This window comes from Loxodonta africana, chromosome 9 (genome assembly GCF_030014295.1).
Source record: "Loxodonta africana isolate mLoxAfr1 chromosome 9, mLoxAfr1.hap2, whole genome shotgun sequence".
NCBI classification, from domain to species: Eukaryota; Metazoa; Chordata; class Mammalia; order Proboscidea; family Elephantidae; genus Loxodonta; species Loxodonta africana.
In genome coordinates this window covers 20879253-20906642 of record NC_087350.1, presented here as the reverse complement: position 1 = coordinate 20906642, position 27390 = coordinate 20879253, and the positions used below count along the sequence as shown (strand labels likewise).

General features: G+C 45.1%; 2 protein-coding genes across 2 annotated transcripts in view; both read right to left on the bottom strand.

The window, feature by feature from the left end:
- The window catches only part of FBP2 (fructose-bisphosphatase 2), a 72317-nt gene extending 57426 nt beyond the window's left edge, over positions 1 to 14891 (bottom strand). Inside the window, exon 1 of the mRNA XM_003407366.4 lies at positions 6052 to 14891. Coding sequence (XP_003407414.1) covers positions 6052 to 6221 — 170 coding nt within the window. The 5' untranslated portion in view covers positions 6222 to 14891. The remainder of the gene's footprint in view (positions 1 to 6051) is intronic.
- A 151-nt stretch (positions 14892 to 15042) lies between these two features.
- Positions 15043 to 27390, bottom strand: part of FBP1 (fructose-bisphosphatase 1) — a 33040-nt gene continuing 20692 nt past the window's right edge. The window contains exons 4-7 of the mRNA XM_003407708.4: positions 22747 to 22887; positions 18880 to 19017; positions 17482 to 17601; positions 15043 to 15447 (exon numbers count right to left, since the gene is read on the bottom strand). Coding sequence (XP_003407756.1) covers positions 15256 to 15447; positions 17482 to 17601; positions 18880 to 19017; positions 22747 to 22887 — 591 coding nt within the window. The 3' untranslated portion in view covers positions 15043 to 15255. The remainder of the gene's footprint in view (positions 15448 to 17481; positions 17602 to 18879; positions 19018 to 22746; positions 22888 to 27390) is intronic.

Genomic DNA, 27390 nt, shown 5'->3' with positions numbered 1-27390 from the left:
TGCAATCCAGCAGGTGCAAATGTCCTGTGGTTCCCTGCACCCCACAAGCTACTGATGTTAGCTGCCGTGGAGGCAACCCTGACTCACAGTAACCCCAGGCACAAAGGAATGAAACGCGACCTGGTCCTGCTCCACCCTCATGATGGGTTGCAGATCTGACCGTCTCATTGCGTGGTTTTCGGAAGTAGGTTGCTAGGCCTTTCCTCCTAGCCCACCCTAGTCTGGAAGCGCCATTGAAACCTGCTCAGCATGATAGCAACACACAAGCCTCTGATGACAGATGGTGGCTGCGCAGGTGAATTGGCTGGGCATCAAACCCAGGTGTCCTGCACAAAAGGCGAGAATTCTACCACAGAACCACCAATGACCACAAGCAGGTCCTCTCCTTTTCGCCTTCTCTGATGAATTTTTTTTTTTCATGAATGCTCTCTGCCCACCGTTAGCTCCTTCCTCCTCACTCTCCTCACCCTCTCCAGGGCTTCCCTAATCCTGGCATTGCCCCCCCACACACACACACTGGGCACACCCTCATCTTTCCTCCACAGTAGCTTATGCTCCGTCTATGGGAGTGTCCCTCCTGCTGGATTGTCTGCTTGCTTCAGGTGACAACTGTGGCTTATTTGTCTTTGTTTCCACAGCGTGGGGGGCACAGATGTTCAATATATGTTTACTGAATTACACAGAAAGGAAAGCTGGAAAGTCATTTCCCTTCCCCTCCTGTTCTTTTCTTTCTTTTTTTTATGCCATTTGTTTGTTGAAAGAATCTTCAGGGGATTTTAATAAGCATCCAGGGTTGAGAACCACTGATTCACCCATCAAGTGAAATAAAAATGGAGTTGTGTGGTTGACAACGCCCCTAAGACTTGTCTTTACCAAAACTTAAGCCTAGCAGTCCTGTAAATCAGGCCACACTCACTGACCAATGAAATCCTGACTGTGTTTCAACAGTAAATTGTATAAGCCAATCAGAAAAAAGCTTCTTTTGCTTCCAAGTTTTGCCAATATTAGCTAATTACTGCGGGTACTTGGTAGAGTACCTTTCCACATGTGGTTTGGTGCTACCCAATTCGAGAATCTTCTTCCTGAATAAACCTCATCTAATTGGAGCACTCGATGGCATGGTTTTTGTCCCCCTGCCTCCCAGTTAATTGCAGCCCTCGTGGCCCAGTGATTAAGAGCTCAGCTGCTAACCAAAAGGTCGGCAGTTCAAATCCACTAGCCAATTCTTGGAAACCCCAGGGGCAGTTCTACTCTGTCCTATAGAGTCACTATGAGTCAGAATCAACTCAACAGCAAAGGGTTTGGTTTGTTTGGTTTAATAGACTACTTAAGGAGCCCTGATGGCACAGCAGTTAAGTGCTTGGCTGCAGAACCCAGACATCAGCAGGAGAAAAATGTGGCAGTTGGCTTCCATAAAGATTACAGCCTTGGAAATCCTATGGGACAGTTCTACTCTGTCCTATAAGGTCTTTGTGAGTCGGAATTGACTTGATGAAACAGGTTTGGTTTTGGTTTAATAGATTAAGATTATTATTGACTCCATTTCTTTTGACATACCGTAAGCTGGGTACCATCTACCGTAAGCTGGGTACCATCTACCGTAAACTGGGTACTTAATTGTAAGCTAATTTCCCAGCCTCTTCCCTGATGGACAGCACCTTCCCAGGCCCATGCCCTGCCCTGTCCTGCACTCATTTGATGTTGGATGTTGGATGTGATGTGATGAGCCAGCTGCCTTGAAAAATGATACTGGTAGCTTGGCCTTGGATTCCCTGAATGGGGCAAACAGTTGGTCAGTTGATGCATTCAGTTGCTAACCAAGAGGCTGAAGGTTTGAGACTGCCCAGAGATACCTCAGAAGAAAGGTCTGGCAATGTATTTCTGAAAAATCAGCCATTGAAAACCCTAAGGGGCACAGTTCTACTCTGACACACATGAGAATGTGTCACTGGCCCATTGGTAAGTGGTAAACCTGGCCTTAGCCTGGCTGAGTAGTTCTTTCTACCTTTCAGTTTAAAATAGTAAACAACACTGGATCATTTTGCACAGAGTTTAAAGGGACCACAAGCCCAATTTTCCTTTTAAAAATAGTATCTTAAAGCAGTTGCTGTTGGAGAATGAAGAGCTGAAGCGTGGAAGGCCACTCCAGGGCTGAGTGGAGAAACAGGCTCTCCTTCCTGCGTTGTGCCAACTTCACCTCCCCCCACCCTCCGCCTCCATCCCACCTCTCCTCAGCCCGCCGGGCTCTCTCCTCCCTTCAGGTGCTGTGCATCCTGCTGTGTCTGCCCTCCCCACACACTTCCCCCCAGACAGAAGGAAACTCCACAATAAGGCGCAGCTGCCGGACCACTGCTTCAAGTTAGGTCATGGGCAAAAAAGGGCCTTATAATCTGTAGGACAGTATCTTTTAGCATTTTAACCATGGTATTTACTGAAAATTTCAAAATGGAATGCTCAAACACTGGGCATTAGAAAGCCATGGAGAGGCTTCCAGGAGCAAGAACTCACAGTAAAGAGGGGAAAACAAGAAGCAGAGGAGAATTTCTGATAACTTTAAAACTGTGTTTATAAAGGCTGTGCCTAAAAATGCCTTCCAAAAAGAGTAAGGAAAGAATGAGGGGCTTGTGGTACCCTAAACAGGGAAAGTGACAGAAATATGCGGAAATCCCATCCTTACAAGCGTAAGTATGTCTGACCCAGGACAGGGGGCAAACTTTTAGCTCTCTGAGAAGCAATTTCAGGGGCCTTTTAAAATAATTTGAGTATCTTGTTAGTAAGAAGGACTTTCCAGACAACAGGGCATTTCCTTTTGCCACCATGGGTGTCTGTTACAGAGGGAACTGGGAAAGGATGCCATCTGAATTGGCAGAATATGGGTTCCCTGCCTCAGATGCCCAGAAAATGTGTTATCCTGACATTTTGTTCCCACAGGCCGAACCTGCCACCTAGTGGTCAATCTGAGGCACTGGCCAGCCAGCTGGCAAATTTCCCCAGGTCTGGGCTTGGTTGGAATCATGGTACAAAAAAACTAAGAAACAGTAGCCGTGGAGTTGACTCCAACTCATGGCATTGACTCAGTAGAAGTGTGCTGCATAGGGTTGTCAATGGCTGATTTTTCGGAAATAGACTGCCAGACCTTTCTTCCGAGGTGCCTCTGTGTGGACTCCAACCTTCAACCTTTCTACTGTTTTTCCACCACTCAAGGTCTCCTGGAATCACGGTAATAACTAGCATTTGCTGAGCATTTATTATGGGGATGGCATGGTTGAAATTATCACCACACAGACTTGCTAATTCTTACAACAACCCCATGAGTTGTTATTGTTAGGGTTTAATAATATCTTTCCCATTTTACAAATGGGGAAACTCAGGTCCTAGTGAGAGTAATAGGAAACCCTGGTGGCACAGTGATTAAGAACTCAGCTGCTAACCAAAAGGTCAGCACTCAAATCCACCAGCCACTCCTTGGAAACCCTATGGGGCATTTCTACTCTGTCCTATAGGGTTGCTATGTGTAGGAATCGACTCAACGGCAATGGGTATTTTCAGTGAGAGTAATTCATTGCCCTTGATCACAGGGTAGTAAAAGAGAAGTTAGATAAGCACCTTAATTATTTAATTCCCCAAGTCCACGTCAGAATTAACTGCCACAAAATGAGATTTTTCAGCAGGTCAGTAACAACCCCACCACAGCACCACTGCCCGGCCGAGTGTCCCACACGGAGCAGAAGGTAGATGAGCCATGCTGTGGGATGTTGGCTACAGCAGGCCACGCAAGAGACAGCTTGGAGCATAGCGGGCCGTATACCGGGAGGGCAAATTCACTCATTAGTGTCATATCCCAGCAGGCCTGGTAGGAGCAGCGAAGGACAAGTGGCTGAACCTGACATTCTCAAATGTGCAGTTTGGACATTACTGTCCAGGAAGGCAGTACACACAGCTGTAGCGATACACTGAGGGGGAAAAGCCAGCCATCCACATTTTTACCTTGGGATCCGTTACTGGGCCACAGAACCTAGATGGATAAATTCTATAATTATCTTGTGATAATTATATCTTGAGGCCCTGGTGGCATAACGCTTAAGAGCTTGGCTTTTAAACTCACCAGCTGCTCCTTGGAAACCCATAGGGTTCTACTCTGTTTTATAGGGTCGCTATGAGGAGACTCAATGGCACTGGGTTCTGGGTATGAGGAAGAATCAACTCGATGACGATGGTTTTTTAGCTTTTTTTTAATTATATAATGGACTTTGTTATTTCTTCTTTTTGGGGTTAAAAAAAAAATTGATCTTTTCAACTTCTGAGAGAACCTCTGCTGGGTTAATACAAAGAACAGGAAAAGTTGAGTACAGACTCTTGTCCTACCTTCCTTTGAGTAATTTCTTAAAAATAGACTTTATTTTTTAGAGCAGTTGTAGGTTTACAGAAAAACTGTGTAGGAAGTACAGGGTCATCATATACCTTGCCCCACACTCAGTGACCCCTGTTATTAGCTTCTTGGTGTAGTATATTTGTGACAGCTAATAAACCAGTATTAATACGTTACGATTAACTTCAGTCCACAGTTTACATTAGGGTTCATTCTCTGTGTTGTACAGCAAACCAATCAAACCAAACCTGTCGGTGTCGAGCTGATTCCGACTCATAGCGACCCCACAGGACAGAGTAGAACTGCCCCACAGAGTTTCCAAGGAGCAGCTGGTGGATTCAAACTGCTGATGTTTTGGTTAGCAGCCAAGCTCTTAACCAGCTTGCCACCAGGCCTCCATGTGCATCTATTGACAAACGCATAATGCCATGTGTCTTCCTTGATAGAGTCACACGGAACAGTTTCGCTGCCCTAAAAATGCCCTGTGCTCCACCTGTTCATGCTTCCTCCTCCCTGAATCCCTAGCAACCGCTGATCTTTTTATGAAGACCGTTTCTTTTTGTCACAGACTTCAAGTGACATTCTGTAGCAGTAGCACACGCTCTGCCTCGTTCTGTGCGTGGGCAAAGTGAAAAAGAGAACAAAGTGGAAGAAGGTTCTGCTGTAAACTCTCTCTTCCTCCTCCTAGGTACCTCCCAGCTTCCTGGACGCCAAGCGGAGAAGCTAAAGAAAGACTCACAGAGAAGAAATGAAAAATGTAGCCAGCAAAAGACTCCTTTCAAGAGTGAAAAAGGAGATTCAGGGCTTCGCTCTGCCAAGTTATCTATTTGACAAATGATTTCTAGTCCCTAACGTATTGGCAGAGTTCCTGGGTGGTGCGAATGGTTAAGGTGCTCTGCTGCTAACCCAGAGGATGGAGGTTCGAGTCCACCCAGAGGCCCTTGGGATGAAAGACCCGGAGATCTACTTCCAAAAAATCAGCCACTGAAAACTCTATGGAACAAAATTCCACTCTGACATATCTGGGGTTGCCAGGAGTAGAAATCAACTCAACGGCAGCGGGTGGTTAACCTATTGGCGAAGGCTTCACTAATAAAATGCTCATGTCTGCAAAGAACATAAGGAGAAATCTCAACTCCCCTGGCTGTTTCTTTGTACAAAATCTCCCTGTGCAAATTACAGGTCATGACAATTCCATATACTATTTCATGTAGCAAGTCACTGAGCTCTTAATCACGATGATCAATGATACCTGGAAAAATTATGTAGCTTTTGTCTCTATAGCGTGTCTTGAAGCAGTTTGTTCCTTCCTTGAAACAAGTTAGAGGCACCTTCATCAAAGTTGACATGACAGAAATTTCCAATGCAAATTCCCTCAGAGGCACAATTTTACCTATTGGGCAAATATCTTTCTCCCCTCAACTTTTTATTAAGAAAAATTTTAAACCTACAGAACATTTGACAGATTAGTACATTGATTGTCTGCCTGTTCACCAACTAGATTTGTGTGTGTGTGGGTGGGTGGGTGGGTAGGTGTGTGGTAACTCCATATATGCAACAAAACACTTTAGGCAAATACACTTTTGCTCTATTTCTTGCCCAAGCACCTGGAGCATGTACCACACCCCACTGCAGGGCCAGATCCCAACATTGCCACCTCCCCTCCCACCCCCAGGACTCACAGGTTGGCCAGGCCCGCCTTCCGCACCGCCGAGGAGATGGCCTTGATGGCCGTCAGCATGGAGTTGAGCAGCTGCGTGAGCTCCCCCGTACCTTTGGCCTGACGCCCCTTTTCCATCACATAGCGGGTTAGGGTGAGCATATCCGTCTCAAAAGGGCTTCTGTCTGCCATTGTGGGGGGTAATTTCCCAAATCCGTGATCCCTGCAGGAAGCCCTGTTTACCTCTATGGGTTGCGGCTTCTCAGTATTAAAGCTGAGGAGAAGCCTGTGCTAGCCACGCAAGGACCTTTAAGAAAGAGTGCCCCGACCCACATGGCTGAAATAACTGGACAAGCCCTCAAAGAAATCTTTGGCGTCTCTGACTGTGGAGGCTGCCAAGACTCCCCGAGCAGGCTGTAAATAGAACTGTTCTGCCCAGAGACAGGAACTACTTTCTCTCGAAAGATCCTGAGGAGCAACCGTAATTTTTGAGTCTTCAAGGACTCAAAAGGCTTATTCACAGGGCCCCACTGCAGAGCCGAGCTCCCCTTGGTTATAGGCGGCAGAATCAGCAGGTATCTTATCTAGGGCATAGGTCACGTAGTAAAATAATGGCCATCCTGGAATTTCTTGGCCAGGGTTCTTTTGAACAAGTTTAAAAGGATGCTTTATTGTTTTTGCAGGCAGTGTGTACCACCTTCATAATAGATATGCAAATCTGGAGGGAAAAAAAAACGCTCCTCAACCAAGAAGCTCAGTGGGAGGTGGCACTCATTCAACTATCTGAAGGCTCCATTTGGGACCACTCTGCAATCCTCAGTCTGCTGGATTTTGCCTTCATGTCTATCCTCTCGTGAGCACGAAATGACCACCATACCTCCAAACATCTAGTCCACATTGAAACCCCAAAGAGGGGAGAAAGGGCAGCTCCATTCGCATAAAAAAATGAAATCAGTTGCCATCAAGTCAGTACTGACTCACGGCAACCCCACGTGCAGAGTTAGAACTTGTGCTCCGTAGGATTTTCTAGGTCGTGACCTTTCAGAAGCAGATTGCCAGGCCTTTCTTCTGTGGTGCCTTTTGATTGGTTTGAACCACCAACCTTTTGGTTAGCAGCTGGGTGCTTAACCTCATGTGCCACCCAGGGACTCCTCCATCCATATTTAAAAAAAAACCATTACCATTGAGTTTGAATCCAGCAGCTCTTGGAAACCCTGAGGGACAGCTCTACTCTGCTGGATTCAAACTGCGGACCTTTTGGTTAGCAGGCATAGCTGGTGACCCCTTACTGTAAGAGTTGGGCTCTGGCATAGAGTCAACCAGTTCAAAGTGTTTGCCATAGCAATATATCTTGGAAATAAGCTCATGTCAGCACATACGGACTTACTGCTTTTTTTTTTTTTACTATATTCCAGTATGTGGACATTTAAATTATTTTGGAAAATCTTTCTCTTCAAACAATGCTGCAGCAAGCATGCCTTAGTATCTAGTGCTGCTATAACGGAAATACCACAAGTGGATGATTTTCGCAAACAAATTTATGCTCACACAGTCTAGGAGACTAGAAGTCCGAATTCAGGGTGCCAACTCCAGGAGAAGGCTTTCTCTCTCTGTTGGCTCTCGGGAAAAGTCCTTGTCATCAATCTTCCCTAGCCAAGGAGTTTCTCAGCACAGGGACCTGGGTCCAGGGGATGCGTTATTCTCCTGGCTCTTGTTTCTTGGTGTTATGAAGTCCCCCCATCTCTCTGCTCGCTTCTCTCTTTTACATCTCAAAAGGGATTGGCTTGAAACACAACCTAATCTTGTAGACTGAGTCCTGCCTCATTAACGTAACTGCCATTAATCCCACCTCATTAACATCATAGAGGTCGGATTTACAACACATAGGAAAATCACATCAGATGACAAAATGGTGGACGGTCACACAATACTGGGCCAAGTTGACACACATTCTGGGGAGACACAATTCAACCCATAACAAAGCATCCTTATGTTGTGTGTGCCTCTGTGAATCTCTAGAAGAGGAACCACTGTGCCGGAAGGTATCTGCCTTTTAAATTTTGGACCTAAACAGGAAAACTTTGTCTTTCCAGAGAGCTTCTGGGAAGTTTGAGAATGATAGAATGGAGCTTTCTTTGACCATGACTTGTCATTTGGTCATCAACAAATAACTAAGTTTTGTTTTTGACATGGAGAGGCCAACAATGATTTTTCTGACATAACTGTGGAAAGAGCCGTAGCTGGATACTAGGAGCTTTGAGCTAGTAAGTGACTGCAAGATGCGAAGAGGGGACTGGCTGATTGGTAGCTAGGTTTCCTTTTCCGTTGAAAGTTGTCATCTGATTGAGAGGGTTTCTTGTATGAGGGTGTAAAGCAACCCCACTCAAGGTGGACTGTCGCTTCTACTCTAAAGAAATGAAAATTTGTATTCCAACCAAAACCCATACACGAATATTTATGGCAGTTCTATTTATAATTATCAGAAACAGGAAACAACCCAAATGCCCGCCAGCTGGTGGATGGATAAATAAGCTGTGGTACACCCATACAACGGAATACTACTCAGCGGTAAAAGGGAATGAACTACTGTTACATATAGCAACTCAGATGAATCTCAAAGCATTGAGCTGAAAGGAGTCAGGCTCAAAAGACTAAACACCGCATGATTTAATTTATAGAATATTCTCAAAAAGACAAAACTGTAGCGATGGAGAACAGCTCAGTGCTTGCCAGGGGTTGGAGGTGGGGAAGTTTCCTACATGACAGAATTATTCTGTATCCTGATTGTGGTTCTGGTTACTCAAAAATATTCATGTGTTAATATTAATAGAACTGTGCATTAAAAGAAAAAAAATTTTTTTACCTGTAAAAAGCATTCAAAGTGGATCATGGACAAGCATCAAACTGTTATTGGTCCGTGACGAGGTTAGTACAAAAGTAAAGGGTATTTAAAAAAAGAAAGAAAGAAATTAAGGGTATGTAGAAATTTCTATACCAGTTATCTTAGGTGGCACAAATGGCTTGTGCTTGCTGCTCGCTTAAAGGTTGGCAGTTTGAACCCACCCCGTAGTGCCACAGAAGAAAGGCCTGGTGATCTGCTTTCATAAAAATTATAACCAAGAAAACCCTATGGGGTGGTTCTACTCTCACACATGGGGTTGCCAGGAGTCAGAACTGACCTGACAGCAATAGGTTTATTTATTTATTTTTATTTGTTATATGTGTTTTGATTATTTTTTACTGAAATTTAAGAATAACGTAATTTTAATGGAAACAAAATTACCATCTAACACTAAACAATTGGGCCTTGTATTTTGTATGTAATTTGTGTGTGTGCGTGTGTATTTTATTATTTCATTTTTCCAGTAATTCTTCTTATTCTGTTCACAGAAGAATATGTTCACAACAGATGGAAATGAGAACCAAAACAAAAACCAGTGCTTTCACTCAGGCAGAGAGACACTCTGAGGATGTTAAGAATGAGCGAAAGACTGGATAATTTGGGGAACAGAAGGAGGACATGTCGGCTGGTGTCATTTATAAGCACTCAAATTCCCTTAAAGGGGCCGGAGGGAGGGTTTGCTATTCCTGCCACCACTGAGCACAGGCTTTCAGCAAGTACAGCCACTGTAGCCCATTTACAGCTACATTTAGATGCTGGGCGTTCAAGTTACCCACATGGTCTGAAATTGTAGCTGGTGACCTTTCGGCAAATGCCAGAGTTTTCGTAAGGCACACAACAGAGTGGACGCTGACAGAGCAGGGGTGGCTAAAGCCCAGAGAGGGGGAGGACAGCATCCCTGTCTATTTCAGTGCCACTGAAACACGGGCGACTACAGAGCTGTGGATGGCCTTGCTCTTCTTAGTGCGAATGCTCACAGACCCCAGTCTAAGTAGATAGGGACAAACTCATGGGTCAGGGCCCTTCACCTAAGACTACGCTCTAGAATGTGATTCTAGAATATGAACTGAGGGACCATTCTTTGTTAGCAAAACTCTGCTCAGATGCTTACATAATCCTCTTATGTGATCCTGACTTGTTTTTTCATGTAACTCAGCATCTCTGTGTGCGGGAAGGCAGACATTTCCGGGGTAGCGGCTCAGCCCATGATCCCCAACTTGAACAAGAGTTCTGCCTGCCCATAGAAGGAAGATCCAAGGCTACCTTTGTCTCCTGTAAGCCTGGTTCCTGGCTGCAGCTGATTGGACCAGGGGCAGACACTTGACACAAGATGAACCAATCAGATATTCCCTCCGGGGAACTTGGTTTGAGACACAGAGACACTAGCAAATTGGATAATAGTGCTGAAATGAATACAGATGTACCCTCAGGGCTAGGTAAACTGTCTTCTCCCATAGGTGCTGGGTTTCAAGAGATTCTCCTGAATCTTTCCAGCAAAATTCCCTTTCTGACTTAGCCAGAATGAGCCAATTTCTGTTCTGGCCTTGGCTACCACACGTACGTATTACAATGAACATTTTGCAAATAAAAAAACTGAGGCCCATTGAGGTGAAATAACTTCTCCAAGCTCAGCCTTAGTCAGGACAGCCTAGGTTTATGTTGTAGTAATGGAAAGCAAAAAACAACAACAAACCCATGGCCATCGACTCGATTCCAACTCATAGCGACCCCATAGGACACGGTAGAACTGCCCTGCAGGGTTTCCAAGGCTGCAGTCTTTACAGAAGCAGCCTGCCACATCTTTCTCTCCTGGAACAGCTAGTGGGCTCGAACCATCAACCTTTCAGTAGCCGAGTGCTTACCCACTGCACCACCAGGGCTCCTTTTGTACTGATGAGTAAGCCTTCAAAACTCCTGGGATTTGGGGCTTACTGATTACCACAAATCCCAGTAGAAATAAAGCTTTGTTGTACAAAGCTACTGGGATTTGTAGCAATGAGTGAGCCCCAAATCCCAGTAGCTTTGTATGACAAAGGTTTATTTCTCCATATCACAGTCTGATGCAGATAGGACAGGGACCAGGGCATGCAGGCTCCTACCATTAAAAGCACGAGGCTTCGGGGCCTCTCTGGATGGTGACAGACATGGAAGCATGTGAAAGGGTAGCATTCCTTTCTGAAACATGGAAGCCCTGTATTGGGAACCCTCCCAGTCCACACCCCATATACTCTGCATTTGTGTCCTTCTTGATTTAATAAAACTGTAATCATACACCCCTTCAGAATCATAAACTTTTAATTTTGGATGAGATATTTGAGCTCATGAAGTTCTGCCACTACCTTTTACAGATGAGTAAATATGATAGGTAGACCCAATGGGCTGTAGTTAGCATTATTTCCTCTGGAACCATCTTGTTAAGGTGATTAAAAAAAAAAAAAAACCAAACCCATTGCTGTCCAGTCAATTCCGATTCATAGCGACCCTATAGGACAGAGTAGAACTGCCCCAGAGGGTTTCCAAGGAGCAGCTTATGGATTTGAGCTGCCAACCTTTTGGTTAGCAGCTGAGCTCTTAACCACTGCGCCACCAGGGCTTCATATCTGATTAAAACCCAAACCGAACCCACTGCTGTCAAGTTGATTCCAACTCATAGCAACACCACAGGGTTTCTAAGGCTGTCAGTCTCTATGGAATAAGACTGCCATATCTTTCTCCCACGGGGCTGCTGGTGGTTTTGAACCACCGACCTTTCGTTCAGCAGTCAATCAGTTTAACCACTGCACTACCAGGGCTCTGTCTGATTAATAGCAGTGGAAATTTACTTTCTCTTGGAATCTTATCTGGTCTCTCTCTCACACATATCCTGCAAATTTAGATACAGAATTTAAAAGTGGTTAATATTTTATCTTTGAACTGTCTGCTTTAAAAGGTGATTAAAACACCACCGATATTTTTTTTTAATACCAAACAAAGACACACACAGAGCTTCAGAGGTTGACAAGGCAGAGAAGAAAGAGGATGGTGGATTGTGCAGTGGGTGATCTATCCTCATTCCATTGGCCAAAACCCAGTCACATGGACCTCACCTCAATGCAAGGGGTGCTGGGAAATGTAGTCTTCCCATGAGTCCAGCAAGAGAGCAGTTTGGTGAGCATTTAGCTGGACTCCACTAAGCTCACATAGCTGGTGAGTGGCAGAGGTCGTAGGACTCAACCTGCCCCCACTAGAAGGCGTTGCAAAGTCAGCTGGTGTTGCCCCAATGCAACTGGTCAAACTGGAAAAATGATTTCTTAGCCTTGGCAAAGGACACCAAACGGTCAAGTATGTCATTGTGGAGAAACTCCTCTACTGGTTTGTTTTACGGCATTTGAAATTTAGGCTTAAGGCCAAGTTTGTTTATTTTTTAATTGTGGTAAATACACATGTAGCAAAACATTTGCCATTTAGACATTTTTACATGTACAATTCAGTGACATTAATTGCGTTCGTTATGTTGTTTAACCATCACATCATCCATTTCCAATTTTTTCCATCACCCTCCCTCACCTCAGTCCCTGATAAACTAATAAACTTTGGTCTCTATACATCTGTCTATTCTAGACATTTCACATAAGTAGGAACATAACAATATCTGTCCTCTTGTGGCTGACATTTCACTTAACGAGAAATTTTAAAGATTTATCCACATCGTAACATATATCAGAGCTTCGTTTCTCTTTGTTGTTGAGTAGTATTCCATTGTATGTACGTACCATGTTTTGGTTACCCAGTCATCTGTTGATGGACATTTAGGCTGTTGTCCAGCTATGGTTTTAATTGGAGGGTGAGGGGTATGGCTCTGGAAACTCTAGGAGCAAAAATCAGACCCGAGTGTGAAAACAAGAGGCGCTGGGGACTCTTTCCATGTCCTGCTAAGGCTGTTACTGAGGAACTCAATAGAAAATCCCTAGCAGCCAAATAAGTCCCTAGGTGCGCTCAGCTACTAACCAATAAAAGGAGCCCTGGTGACACAGTGGTTAAAGTGCTCCATTGCTAATTGAAAGATCAATGTCAGAACCCAACAATTGCTCTCAGGAGAAAGATGTGGCAGTCTGTTTCTGTAAAGATTACAACCTTGGAAACCCTACGGGGCAGTTCCACTCTGTCCTGTAAGATAACTATGAGTCGGAACTGACTCTACAAGAGGTACTAACCAATAGGTACCACGGAAGAAAGGCCTGGTGATCTGCTTCCATGGAGGCTGCAGCCAAGAAAACCCTATGGAGCTCAGTTCTACTCTGTAACACACAGGGTTGCCATGAATCGGAATCAACTGATGGCGAGACATTTGTTTTTTTAAGAAGTTGAATATTTGAGTGGTTAGGGGGGTATTTTTCTTTGCAAAGGAAACATTACGTGTTTTGATCAAAAGAAAGAAGAATCTTCCATTTTAGAGAAAGTATGACATTGTGGAGCCTGAGAACCAGTAGACTCAAGCTCCAGCCATGTGACTATACAATGCTTCGGCCTCATCTGTCAAGTGGTAGCATCCAAGGAGCTGCAAGGTCAAATCCAATTTTGAGATTCTAAGAATCATCAGTTTGTGCTGCTCTTTCTCTAGGCCTGTTTGTCTGCGTCTGACTCTTGGAGAATGATTGGGTACTTCGGCAGTAGATTGCAAACAAATATCACTGGAAAACTCTCAGTTAAAACTGATAGTTCGATGAACCACTTGGAACATAGAAAAGCAGAGAAAGGGGACCTTTTGTTACTTTGCTTGGTTCTGTCATGGCGCTCAGGGGGAGAGGGAAGGGGAAGTGTATCCTTTCCCATACATACAGCTTTCTTAATAATAGAAAATGGCTCCTAGACCCCATATCTCCCTCACTGCTTTGAGAGCCAAAGGCCAATAGAGTCACAAGAAGGTAAAAAATCAAAAGGTGCTTGGTGAGTTGGCTTTGGGTCCAGTCAGAAAACATAAGCAAATCCAGTGCTTAAGCACAAACTAAGATTCCTGTGAGAAAAATGTGGAATTAACGGGGAATGTTCAGAGTGAGGAGTCCCTGGGTAATGCAAAGGATTAATGCACTGGGCTACTAACTGAAAGGTTGGAGGTTCAAGTCCACCCAGAGGCTCCTCAGTAGAAAAGCCTGGTGATCTCCTTCCAAAAGGTCACAGCCATCGTAAACCCTGTTCTACTCTGAAACCACATGGGGTTGCCATGAGTCAGACTCATCTCAACGGTAACTGGTTTGGTTTACTTTTTTATGATTTGGAAAGAATCAAGACTTAAACAGACATCTGAAGTTCACAAGTAAACAAATATATCTTTTTTTAAAATCTGGAGCTCAAGAAAGACCACAGGTATTTCTTAACACCTGATGTGACTTGCCACAATCTTGGACTCCTACACCAGAAAGAACCATGGTTAGTTAAGGAGAAACCATTTATAGAGAGAGCTCAGCGAGAACCGGACTTGCAACAAATTGTCTCTCAAGTCCTGTTCTTACGATGAATCCTTTCCTTTATAATAATACGGACCCGAGGAATTATTAGGCTTTGTTAGTTCAGTGACGTCTTACGTGTTCATAGATAAGTCACCGTTGAGTAAGAAGGTAAACTTTTTTGTGTGACTCAGGTAGTTCCATGCATGTAGGAGAAGCCAGGTGGGGACGCTGAGTCGGAACCGACTCGACAGCACCCTACAACAACATGAGAGGCCAAGGGCTCAGGCCCAGGTATACCCCGGATTCATACCCGTTCACCTACCAACTCTACCCTTTCTAAGAGGGCACCTGCTCAGGTTAGTTCTGCAGACCCAGACCTGCAACGGGTCAGCACATAGGAAGAGGGATGTAACTAGAGTTTAGTGGCCAGGCGGCCTCAGTTCATATCCCAGCTTCACCGCTTATTGGGCGGATTACTTACTGGGCAGAATACTTCATCTCTCTGTCCTCAATTTTCTCATTTATAAAATAGGTTGATAATAGCACCTAATTCATAAGGTTGTTGTGAAGATGACATGAGTTATATAATGTTATATGCATTAGCTATTATTATCACTTGAAACAAAGCAATGAAAACTTTTTTAAAAAGGAAGAATATGTTTATTTCTCCCCCACCCCCTCAAAATGTACCATGACTATTCAGTGGAATTATCGTGATAGCGTTTTGATTAGGCAGCACCAGGCATTACGTAGCATTTTGCCATCGTGGGAAAAAATACCCGTGCTTTTCATTTCTGCTGTCTGGGAATGTATGATGCCCAGTCAGGACAGGGTAGCGCAGCGTGAGCTGTGGTCCAGATAAAAGGCAATTCTTTTGGGTGCAGGCAAAGCCAGCGCTTCATTTGGCAGCGTGTTTCCTGTGTATCTCTAGGAACTCCGTCACGTCGTCAGGGGAACCCAAGATGACTGGCGCCCTCTGGTGGATTTCGGTGGGAACGATGTCCAATACAGCTTCCTCCCCGGTGGTGGCCAACCCTCCCGCCTTCTCCATGATGTAGGCCATTGGGTTACACTCGTATAGCAGTCTCAGCTGGAAAACAAGGCCAGAGAACCGCGTCCACACCCCACCAGGTATTACACAGAGAGGGGACTTGTTCGTAGCAAAATAATGCACAGACTCGCGGGAGTTATATTCTCCTTTTCCTTCTATGAGGTCACAAAAGTGCCCCTTAGGATTGCATCGGAGACCAAAGGGTTAATCAAATACTCATCCAGCCAGAGCCAACAGATTACCTGATGTAAATATGAGACCCACCACCTGGACTAGGGACCAAAAGACATTTTGGCAGAACCCTTGGTTCCCTTCTCTTTATAGCCCAGAAAGTGGACTTAATGAGTGATTCTGGGTGTTTTGGATGGAGCGTTGCCTATTCTAAAAGCAACAAGAAATCCATCTGGAAAGCAGACCAGCTCCTCCAAACAGTATAATACTGTTTGCAACTCTGTATGCATTCCTTTTACAAATTTCCTAAGGCTTGAGGGTTGGGATTTAGCATACTATACATCTTGGCATTTACTTTTAAATAACTTCTTGATCGTAAGCATTTCCATGCAGTCTGCCTCCGGAGTGGAGGGTTTTCTGCAGGTGTTTCCTGGCTCTGGTTCCACACAGGTGTGATAGCCAGATTTGCAAAATCGAAAAAGAAGGTGCTTTGATATTGGTATCAAGGAACAATTTTTTGAGGCCTTAGAGAAAAGTGCTGTGAAGCAGATAATCACATAGGTTGGGACGCCTGAGGTGGCTACAGGAAGAATGATACTTCTAACTAAAGGAGATTTTGAGTGGCATAGTGGTGAAGTGCTATGGCTGCTAACTAAGTGGTCGGCAGTTCAAATCTACCAGGCGCTCCTTGGAAACTCTATCAGGCAGTTCTACTTTGTCCTATAGGGTCACTATGAGTCAGAATCGACTCGACAGCAGGGTTTGGTTTGGTTTTTTTGGTTAATTAGAAATATCAATGGTGGTGTCAATGTGGAGCCCTGGTGGCACAGCAGTTAAAGTACTCAGCTGCTAACTGGAAGGTCATCGGTTCAAACCCACCAGCTGCTCCAAAGGAGACAGACATGGCAGTCTGCTTCCATAAAGATTTACAGCCTTGGAAACCCTATGGGGCATTTCTACTCTGTCTTATATGGTTGCTATGAGTCAGAATCAACTTGATGGCAGTGGGTTTTAGTGGGTGGGCGGCACCAAAGGTTAACATGCTCAGCTGCTAACCAAAAGATTGGAGGTCTGAGTCCACCCAGAGACGCCGCAGAAGAAAAGCCTGGAGATCTACTTCCGAAAAAATCAGCCACTGAAAACCCTATGGAGCAGTTCTACTCTGGCACACGTGGGGTTGCCATGAGTCAGACTCGACTCAAGAGCAACTGGGGCTGGGAAGGGGATTTCCTGTTCTTATTCCGTCTCTTGCATTTTAAAAAGAAGACAATCTCTCCATTGGGAAAAATGAAGAGGGCCATACTTTGGAAGCAAGCACTCTGCCACTGTGCAGAAGAGAGGTAGGATATCTCTTAGCCATGATAGGAAAGCACAGCCCATCTTACAGCTGGCTGGGAGCGCCATGGGCATTAGGCCAGCACAGTCAGAGATGACAGCTTACCTAAAAGCTCACAGATTCTTTCCAAACAGCAAATGTCAGCTCATTAGTTATTTCTATTTTACACCTTTTGAAAGCAATCAAAAGAAACCTCTATTTGGAATACACGTTTGATTTGCTGTCTTGGTAATAAGACTGGACTGTCTCATTTCATTTTATGAGTGGAATTTATTTTACCCAAACCAAACCATGTAACCACGGGAAGCACTGAGTCCCCTTCCTGGCATCATTAACTATCTTTTGCCATAACAATGGAAATGCTCTCGAGAGGCGGTTTTTAGTTGACATCTCCTGCCTTTAGCAAGGTAAGCCTTTATCTAGAAAAGAACACGCCACGGGCATCCTTAGCAACCTACTGTGGAGCTCAACAGCTACCACAACCTTCCTTTTCTCCTAAATCAAATTCCCCAGGCTGAAAATTAAATCCACTGCTTTTCAACCAGTTTCCAAGGGAACATGGTTACCTTTCCTTTGGGGCTCTTCTTGTTGGCAGGGTACAGAAAGATTCCTCCATAGACGAGCGTACGGTGAATATCAGCCACCATGGAGCCCACGTACCGGGCTCCATAGGGGGATGAGTTGTCCTATAAGGTTAAGACCAACAACAATTAGCATTGCAGAAAAGAAAGAAAAGGAGTTCTGTTTGAGTCCTCTATGCTTATTTGATTCAATAATCATTGGCTGAGCACCTACAGGGTGCATAATTGGGACTGTGCTAAGAAACGTGATGAAAATTTTGTCCCAAAGAAGCAGAAGATGGACTATTGGAGATAACCCCCTACATGTCTGACAGTAATATCAATTTACCCCCAGAAGTCCCAAGGAGGGTGTGGTTGATATTGTCTTTGGGGATGGTGGAGACACCACACAAACTGCCATTTAGCAGAAGCTCGAGGATTTTGCCGTGGTAAGGAGCTGTGTAGGGATTGTTGTTGTTGTTGTTAGCTGCTGCTGAGTCAGCGTCGACTCATCGGACTCCATGCACAACATGATCCAACCACTGTGATCCTTAGAGTTTTCATGGGCTGGTTTTTTGGAAGTAGACTGCCAGGTTTTTCTCCCTAGCCTTCATTTCTACTGAAACCTATTCAGCATCATAGCAACATGCAAGCATCCACTGACAGGTGGCTGGAAGCTGTGCATGAGATGCACTGGCCAGGATTCAAACCCAGGTCTTCTGCATGGAAAGCAAGAGTTCTACCACTGAGCCACCACTGTCCCTTTCTGGGTGGTATAAACAGTTAACATGCTCAACTGCTAGCCCAAGACTTGGAGGTTTGCATCCACCCAGCCGTGCCTCAGAAGAAAGGCCTGGTGATCTACTTCTGAAAAGTCAGCTATTGAAAACCCTGTGGAACACAGTTGTACTCTGACACACATGGGGGTGCCATGAGTCAATGGCACCTGGTTTAGAGACACCAGGATGGACACGCTTAGCCTTGAGATGATGGCAGGATTTCCAACCCGTCATAGGACGATCACCCAAAGGGACAGGCACCACGTGACAGGTACTTACTGCCCTGGGCACAAGAACCACATTTTGGTTTTTTGCCACTAACTCATCTGTCTGGTTGAGTTTATCATCCTGATTTTCTTCTGCTGAGAGAAAGTGGCAATCCCCCCAAAAACAGACATTCCTATTTTGACCTCTGCATGTAGGGATGCCAGTTCCCAGTTCCTAACAATCATGGGGTCAGTACAAATGGGAGATCCAGTCCGCTTCCATTCCGTGGCACTCTTCTACCAGGCAGATCATGAATCATGTACCAACAGATGTCTACATAACTGATCCCAAATGTGGTCTAGGGGCTCCTTGGCACAGGACCAGCCTCCCGCCCCCTACCCCCACCCCCCACACTTACTGGGGGGAACTTCTTCCTTTGGACATACTCCGTGACGGCAGGATCAAAGTCCTTGGCGTAGCCTTCATTGAGACTGTAGATGTTCCCTTTCTTCTTGATCTTCACATCCCTGTCCACCAAGATGAACTCCCCGATGGCCTTGAAGACAAGGAAGGAAAGGCGGATGAGGAGCCTTCTCATCAGGGAGGTGTACGGGGGTCTGTCTGAGGTGTGTGGGGGTGGGTGGGAAGGTGGACATGGCCTGGGACTCCTGCCAACCTATCCCAGGATCGTGACGGGGCGAGCGAAGGAGAAGAAAGGCAACAGGGCAGGGAAGAAGAGGGGTGGGGCAAGATGGTGCTGCAGATGGTGTCAGAAAAAGAGACTTCTGACCTTGCTCTCAAATGATTTCAGTAAAACAAGGAAGAAACCACACAAAGCTAGAGCAGAAATACGTAAAAACAAACAAGCAAGCGCAAAGCCTGAGGGAGAATGAGAATGGTAAGCAAGACCCACATGCATTTACAAGACAAGATGCTGGCACAGAGGGGAGGCAGGTATGGAGAGATGGTGCCTGCAGGGTGGCAGACATCAGGTACTCAGGGCTTTTCCTGGCTTTACACTCACTTCTATCTGGATGCAAATTTGCTGTTTGTATGTTGCCGAGAAAAGCAGAACACTGAGGTTTGTTTCTTGGCACTCACACCTTCAGGTGCCTTCTCTCAGTGATGTACCATTTTCCTCTAAAAACGCTGGGGTTCTGCACCCCCACCCCATATGCCACCTGGGCTAAGCCTTTGGGGTTTGGGTACTTTAGAGGAAATTTGAATGGGGGGGGGGTAAATGTCACCTAATTCCTATTGCTCTGGCCCCAGGGCTGTTAGGGGCTCCAGGTACTGCCGATAAGAGGGTGATTGACGCTCTGCCTATTTGGGGAGGGGTGGTGCCCCACTGAGGGGAGAGTGAAGGAGAAGGGGGGTTCCAGCAACACATCTCATCCTGCCCTCTAGTCCCATAGCAAAGATGGATTCCTGGTGACATGGGGTGCTGGGGTGTGCTGAAACTAGGAAGGAAATAAGAGAAAGGGAGGGAGGGAGGCAGAAGGGAAGAAAGGAGGGAAAGAGGGATGGAGGGAAACAAGGAGGAAGGGAAGGAGAAGAGGAGGGAAGAGGGCAAGCCACAGGAAGGAGCGGGGAGGGGCGGCAGGAAGGGAGGGAAACAACACTAAAATGAACAGAGGTTAGTGAAAGGTATCATTGTGAGTGATTCTTTGCTTTCTTTAACGGTTTTTGTAATTTCCAAAAATTTGGCTGCAAATATGTAGAAATATTCTTTGGTAATCAGTAAAATGAAACAAATAACTAAATGTCTTTACAAAAGGTTTAGGAAGCGGAGCTGTCTCACGTGCATCTCACATGCATGTTATTGTAAACACGGAGACCCAGAAGCTATACCCCATGGACACCTGCCCCCAAATACAGCCACTGCGGTGGTTTTAGCAGAAACCCTCGGCCTGTCCTTGCAGCAAGACACAACAAAGAGAAAGAACATAGCATCTCCCTAGTATGTGGCCACGGGGCTATGGCATCAGCCAGAAGGACCGTTTGAACCAAACAGAGTGAGGGCAGCCAGCAGGGGACCGTCACAGCAGGCATCCTTTATCTGCAGAACACTTAGAGGCCCAGAGGTCTGGGGAAGACAAAAGACTATCAAACACGCAGACACTTACTCCTGGACACACACATCTGCAATCTGGAAACAAGAAAAGGCTGTTTTTTTTCTGCACATCCATCAACTCAATGGCAAGAGAGAAGTCACCAGAAGCATGTTTGGTGCTGTGGTCAACGTGTGACGAGTCTGTAAATCTGCCAACATCAGTGGTTTGGAAACGGCACCCTGGGCTCAGACTCAACTTTGCCCTCCATCTGCCACTATTTTTTATGTGTGTGAGGTCACCTCACTCGGGGGCTTGATGGTGGTATTCTCTACCCTTGTTTATTTATTAAGCACCCATACTTCCAAGGAGGTGAAGGTCCAATTAGGTCAGCGTTCATGGGACAAAGGTAGCCTGTGCTCTGATTTATGCCACCTGCCACTCACAGACCCGAGGGCCTCATCATGGGCAACCTGTCGCTTACAGGGGATTCAAGTTCACTGTCTGTACCTTGTGTTCAGTTTGTCCGCAAGAAGCGCTGTATAAATAAAGGGTTTCATTGACGTCATCCGAGGACATTTTAAAAACTAAAAGGAGTGTATGCACCCAAATCTTTCCCCTTGGGTTACTGGACCAAACACATCAACAACAGGCTGATGAGTTGAAGGTTATTCCTTTGGGGGTCTAGGTTTCAGTGGTGGGTTTTAGAAGCCACAAAGTTCCACCAAATATTTAAACAGATTTTTACCCCCACATTCTCTGCTCCATGGAAGCTGTTGTTTCTCTGAATAAAGAAACAACTTGCATTAATACACACATGGAAGGGATTATTCACAAGTTAAAACTGCTAAGGAATCTTCTCCATGGCACCTGGGGGTCCTCTCTGCAGTGAGGTGACTTTTCTCTGTAATGGGAAAGTCTCCATTTCGTTTCCTTGAGTCCATGGCACCTGGGGGTCCTCTCTGCAGTAAGGTGACTTTTCTCTGTAATGGGAAGTGGGGAGTCTCCATTTCGTTTCCTTGAGTTCGATGTTAGCAAGGCTATAATGGTTGACTGAAGGTTTGTGTGTACGTATGTGGTACCTAATGATTTTGGTAGCCCTTTTTGGAAGAAGCAGTGCAGTTGGGATACTTGTTCACCTCAGGAAAACGACTTCTTGAATAAGGTAGAGTCTAGTAATGGGTGTCATCTAAGGCCAGGGCAGCAAATGGACAACCACAGGCCCCATCTGGTCCTCAAATATTGTCTAGTTAGCTAGCACAGTGTTGGTCTATTTTGTTTTTTAATTTTTATTATGGTGAAATATTTATGACAAAACATTTTCCATTTCAACCATTCTTACATGTAAAATTCTGGGATGTTAATTACATTCACCATGTTGCACAACCTTCGCAACTATCTGTTTCCAAATTTGCTCATTGCCCTTAATAGAAATCCACAGCCCCTTAAATAGTAACTCCCTCTTCCCCTCCCACCTACTATTAATCTACTTCCTGTCTCTCTGCACTTGCCTATTTTAGATGTTCCACATAAGTGGGATCACACAATGGTTGCTCTCTTGGGTCTAACTGATGTCACTCAGCATAATGTTCTTTTTGTTTGTTATGTTTTCAAGGTTCACTCACGACATAGTATATACCAGGAGCTCATCTCTCTTTATGGCTGAGTAATACTCCATTGTATGAATATACCACATTTTGTTTATCCATTCATCTGTTGATGGACACTTGGATTGTTTCCACCCTTTGGCTACTGTGAATAGTGCTGCAGTGAACATTGGCATACAAGTACCTGTTTCAGGCTAGTAAAGTGTTTTATAAATCTAGAAATACTATATTTTTTACTGGGCCCCTGTTTCTGAATAGTAACAATTGCTGACCCTCTCCAGTCCCCTACAGTTCCCACCATGGCCCCTGGCCTTCCCAGCACACGCCACTCATTTGTATGACCTGTCTTCCTCTGTGGGCATTTGAGTCACTGGATGAATGTCCATTCTAAAGAATCTGTCTTGGAACAAAGACTTTGTCTTGTGCTCTGGACAGATAGTCTTTCTCACCTTGAAGATCTTTTCATGAAGGATATATTGTCTCTCCATTTCCCCATGCCAGCCCACCCTGTCAACTCTGTCCCTCCATGGGCCTCATTGCCCACCTCTCACCCTACCCCAAACACACACACACACGCTTACTCACAGACCCCAGCCAAGGAACCTGGCCTCCCCCAAGATCTCTCACCGGATCCAACATGAAACAGTTCACACCACACTCCATGGCAAGTACCAACATGGTGGCACTTCCGTAGAGGGCGTAGCCGGCTGCCACGAGGTTCCGGCCTGGCTGCAGAGCGTCTTTCTCAGACGGCTCACCCGCTGAAGTCTAGAGTAAGAAAAAAAATGTTTTGGTTGTTGTGTTTCATGGACCTCTTTTCCAGTCAAACCATTCACAGTATCCATTAGTGGGGTACTCTTCTAATGAAGTAGTCCTTGAGTATCACAAACAGTTAAGCACTTGACTACTAATTGAAAGGCTGGCAGTTCGAACCCACCCAGAGGTGCCTTGGAAGAAAGGCCTGGTGCTCCACTTCCAGAAGGTCACAGCTTTGAAAACCCTATGGAGCACAGCTCTATTCTACAACACATGGGGTCGCCATGAGTCAGAATTGACTCAAAGACAGCTGGGTCTGGGCTTCTAATGAAATAAGGCATCTTCCCAGAGGGGCCTCACTCTACACATCAGTAACATCCTGATTGTATTACCCGAGCAGCCTTCCCACCAGACCCTGAATTTCCTGCATCTGGATCTTTCTTTCCAATCAGAGGCCTCCTCCAATTTTACTAATTTGATATTCCCTTATTTCTCCATTATCACTTCCAAAAAGGAACAGGCCCTCTTGCCGGCTCCCACTAGTTTTATCTTATTACCAGCATCAGTGTCTTCCACCTGCCTACTCCATCCTTCGTTAAACAAATTAACACAGGGCTGGAGGGCAGTCAGTCTGGGGAGGAAATGGCTCTCATGAGCTCTTGCCAACTGCAGCGCATACTCCACTGAGAAGCGCGGTCCACTTCACTCACACATCAAAGAAATGCTCGGAAATTCAGGAACTTAGACCATCCCCCCAGAGTCCTTACAAGCTAGGTCAGTTGCTTTCAAATTTTTCATCGTGACTCACAGTAAGAAATAGATTTTACGTTGCAGACCAGTACCAATACACACACATATACGCACACACAAAATGACAAAAAATTTAACGGGACAGTATTTACACATAGAATCTGAGATGCATTCTAATCTTTTCTTTTCATTAAAGAAAGAAAGCTGGTTTCAACCTACTAAATTAATTTTACAGCCTATGGGATCAAGTGACCCAAAGCTTGCCTGATACGAGAGCAGGGAACATCTGACGGAGATGCCTCCTACTCAGTATTGCTTACTGATAACTGTCTTCTCTGTAATATATAACTGGCTTTGCTAGTCTTCAAAACAGCCCCCAAACAACTCTTTCAGCTTGATTACTCTCTGCTTGAAACAAAGCATAAAGGAGGATAGGTAATTTCCCTACATTTCATTCGTTCCTTTTCTAATCAGAAATCCCAGCAGCTAAGAGTAAGTTCTTGTTAGTTGCCATGGATTTGGCTCCAAGTCGTGGTGACCTTATGTACAACTAAACAAAATGTTGCCCGGTCCTGCACCATCTTCAAGACCCTTGGTATGTTTGAGTTCCATTGTTGCAGCTAGTGTATAGTGCCTTCCAAGCTAGGGGGCTCATCTTCCAGCACTGTATCGGACTGTATTCTGTTGTAATCCATGCAGTTTTCATTGGCTAATTTTCAGAACTAGATCACCAGGCCTTTCTTCCTAGTCTGTCTTTGTCTGGAAGCTCTGCTGAAACCTGGCCACAATGGATGACCCTGCTGGTATTTGAAATACCAATGGCATAGCTTCCAGCATTACAACAACACAGAAGCCACCACACTATGACAGACAGGTGGGTGGTGGCACAGTAAGCAAGCACATCTATATGATAAAACTGGAGATGGAGGTCCTCCCAGCAGAAACATCCAGCTAACTGCTTCCTATAATTCTGGAAAGTATAGCCTATAGACCACCTGCATTAGCATCACCTGGGTTATTTATTAAAAATGCAGATTATGGGGCCACACCCCAGATGCATTAAGGCAGAATCTGCATTTTACCACACACCGCAGGTGAGTCTCACATTGACCTTTGAGAACGCCTCACCTGAAAGGAAGAATGACAAAAACCATCTCTCTCCTTTTGTGCCATGACCCCTGCACTTCCTGTTTAGTAAATGATTTTCATCTGGTTGGTTGGTTGGCTGGTTAGCTGGTTAGGTTGAGTTGTTTTGGTTTGTTTGTGTTCACAGGTTAGCACAGTGCAGCTAAACACAAACTAAACATAGGGTCACATTTTCCAAATTCCAAATTTGTCAACGCACAAAAAAAAAAAAAAAAAAAAACACCAAACCCGTTGCTGTCAAGTCGATTCTGACTCATAGCGACCCTATAGGACAGAGTAGAACTGCCCCACAGAGTTTCCAAGGAGCACCTGGTGGATTCGAACTGCTGACCTCTTGGTTAGCAGCTGTAGCACTTAATCACTACACCACCGCACAAGCTTTGTCAAGTGAACACCTGTTAGAGGGTCATGTTAACCATCACCAGCTTCCTTAAAGCCAGTGACTTGGCTTTGAAGGAAGGCCTCTCCTCCCACTAGGGACTTCAAGTAACCAGTTCTCCACCCAGAAAAGTCCCAGACACGGACATGGCCCAGAACCATCCACACTGCCTGTGGCAATGTTCTGAGAATGAACTACCTTTCCCTGAAATCTTGTCACCAATCTTACATTTCAATTTCCTTCATGAAATAATAGCAACACTTGTCTATGACCCAAGTACTCAGAAAATAATTTCATTGAATCACAGGTTTGGTTTTCTAGCCTGATATCCTTTCTAAAGCATGAATTCCCTCCTCCAAACCCCCACAATGCCCTTCCTCCAAGGAAACCCATTCCATTCTCATTCAGACACCTAGGGATATATCAATGGACATAAAGCACTTGGCAAAAATAGAAACCGCCTGGATGCTCCCTTTCTCTACCTATCTAAGGCCATCCATTAAAAAAAAAAAAAAAAAATTGCTGTCAAGTCGGTTCCGACTCATAGCAACTCTATAGGACAGAGTAGAACTGCCCCATTGGGTTTCCAAGGAGCAGCTGGTGGATTCAAACTGCTGACTTTTTAGTTAACAGCCGAGCTCTTAGCCACTGTGCCACCCAGGCTCCACTACCTGCTATAGGAATTGGATTTTCTTTTTATTCCACGACATCCCATGAGAAGTATAGGGAAGGCCCCATGGATTCTGGAGACTTGAAATGGTGGAGAAGGTGAAGCAGAAGCAGGGTGAGGCTGTCACGTCACCAGACAACCTTCTCTCAGACGGGCGGCAAACTCTCCTCAGAGGGCCAGGCAGTGCCTTACACATGGTAGTTGCCACTGAGGGCTCTCTCTATAAGACCAAATGAGCCTTTAAATAGAGAGGTAGATTTTAATTCAATATTTAGACAAACTTTCTAACCATAATGGTTGTCCAAATATTGAATCAAATATTGTCCTCAGGAGAATCTATCCTTCTGGATCTCTCCAACCCTTGGGAGAGGCTGTGGAAGGGACTTGATGGAATATTGAGCCCTGTCAAGTCTGTTTCAGGCATCACTCTGGCAAGGCCTGACCTGTGCCCACGTCCCAGTGACTGATGCGTTCCCATGAGCAGGTCAACCAAGGAGATGTATTTGAGCTAAGACCAATCTCTGCAGAAAGCGGGAAACATCGATGTGTATGCCCTATAGGCCCTGGAACGGCTTCAAGGCTTGTGAAAACTGAAATGACTTCAGACATGTCACACTCATCACCTCTTTAGTCTTTGAAGAGCATCACATCAGGCTTATTGCAAAGAGTGTGGAGACCAACTGTTGAGTTGTGCTAGCAATTATAATTCTAGCGGCTGTTGCAAGTTGTTTTTTTTTTTTTTTTTTTAAGTTGATAGCCAGTATCTTTTAGTTTTCTATGGTTGTTTTTCCTTAAGAGAGAGTTTTTATTTCAGGGAGTGAGGTGAAGAATGGGGTTTCCAAACATTGTTGTTGTTCGGTGCCATCGAGTCGATCCCGACTCACAGCAACCCCATGTGACAGAGTAGAACTAGCTTGTAGGGTTTTCTAGGCTGTAATCTTCACAAGAGCAGATCGCCAGGCCTTTCTCCCACAGAGCCACTGGGTAGCTTCACACTTGCAACCTTTAGGTTAGCAGCTGAGTGCTTAAGCGTTTGTGTACCAGGGCTTTGTTGGCAAATGTTAGCTCTGCTTTATTTTTGTTTCAGTTCACGAACCAAAGGTCTTCCTCTGCTACAAACCTCTCTTGCTGTACTATAGATTTGATGCTTTGTGGGTAAAATGACATCCTTCCATGTCTACAATAGGAATGGTATGTTTCATGGTAGGACTTGGAAAATACATGAATTGTTGCCCTTGATTTTCTGGCATGAGAATTAGAACTTCCTGGTGGCCCAGTGGTTACGTACTTGGCTGCTAATTGAAGATCAGTGTTCAAGTCCACTGGCCTCACTGTGAGAGAAAGACGTGGCAGTCTGCTTCCATAAAGATTTACGGTCTTGGAAACCCTACGTGGCGGTTCTACTCTGTCCTATAGGATCACTATGAGTAGGTGGCAATAGGTTCGATTTGGCTTTTTTAGGTAGGGGACGCAAACGGTTTGTGCTCAGCTGCTAACCTAAAGGGTGTCATTTTGAACCTACCCAGCAGTACTACAGAAGAAAAGGCCTGGCATTCTGCTTCTGTAAAGA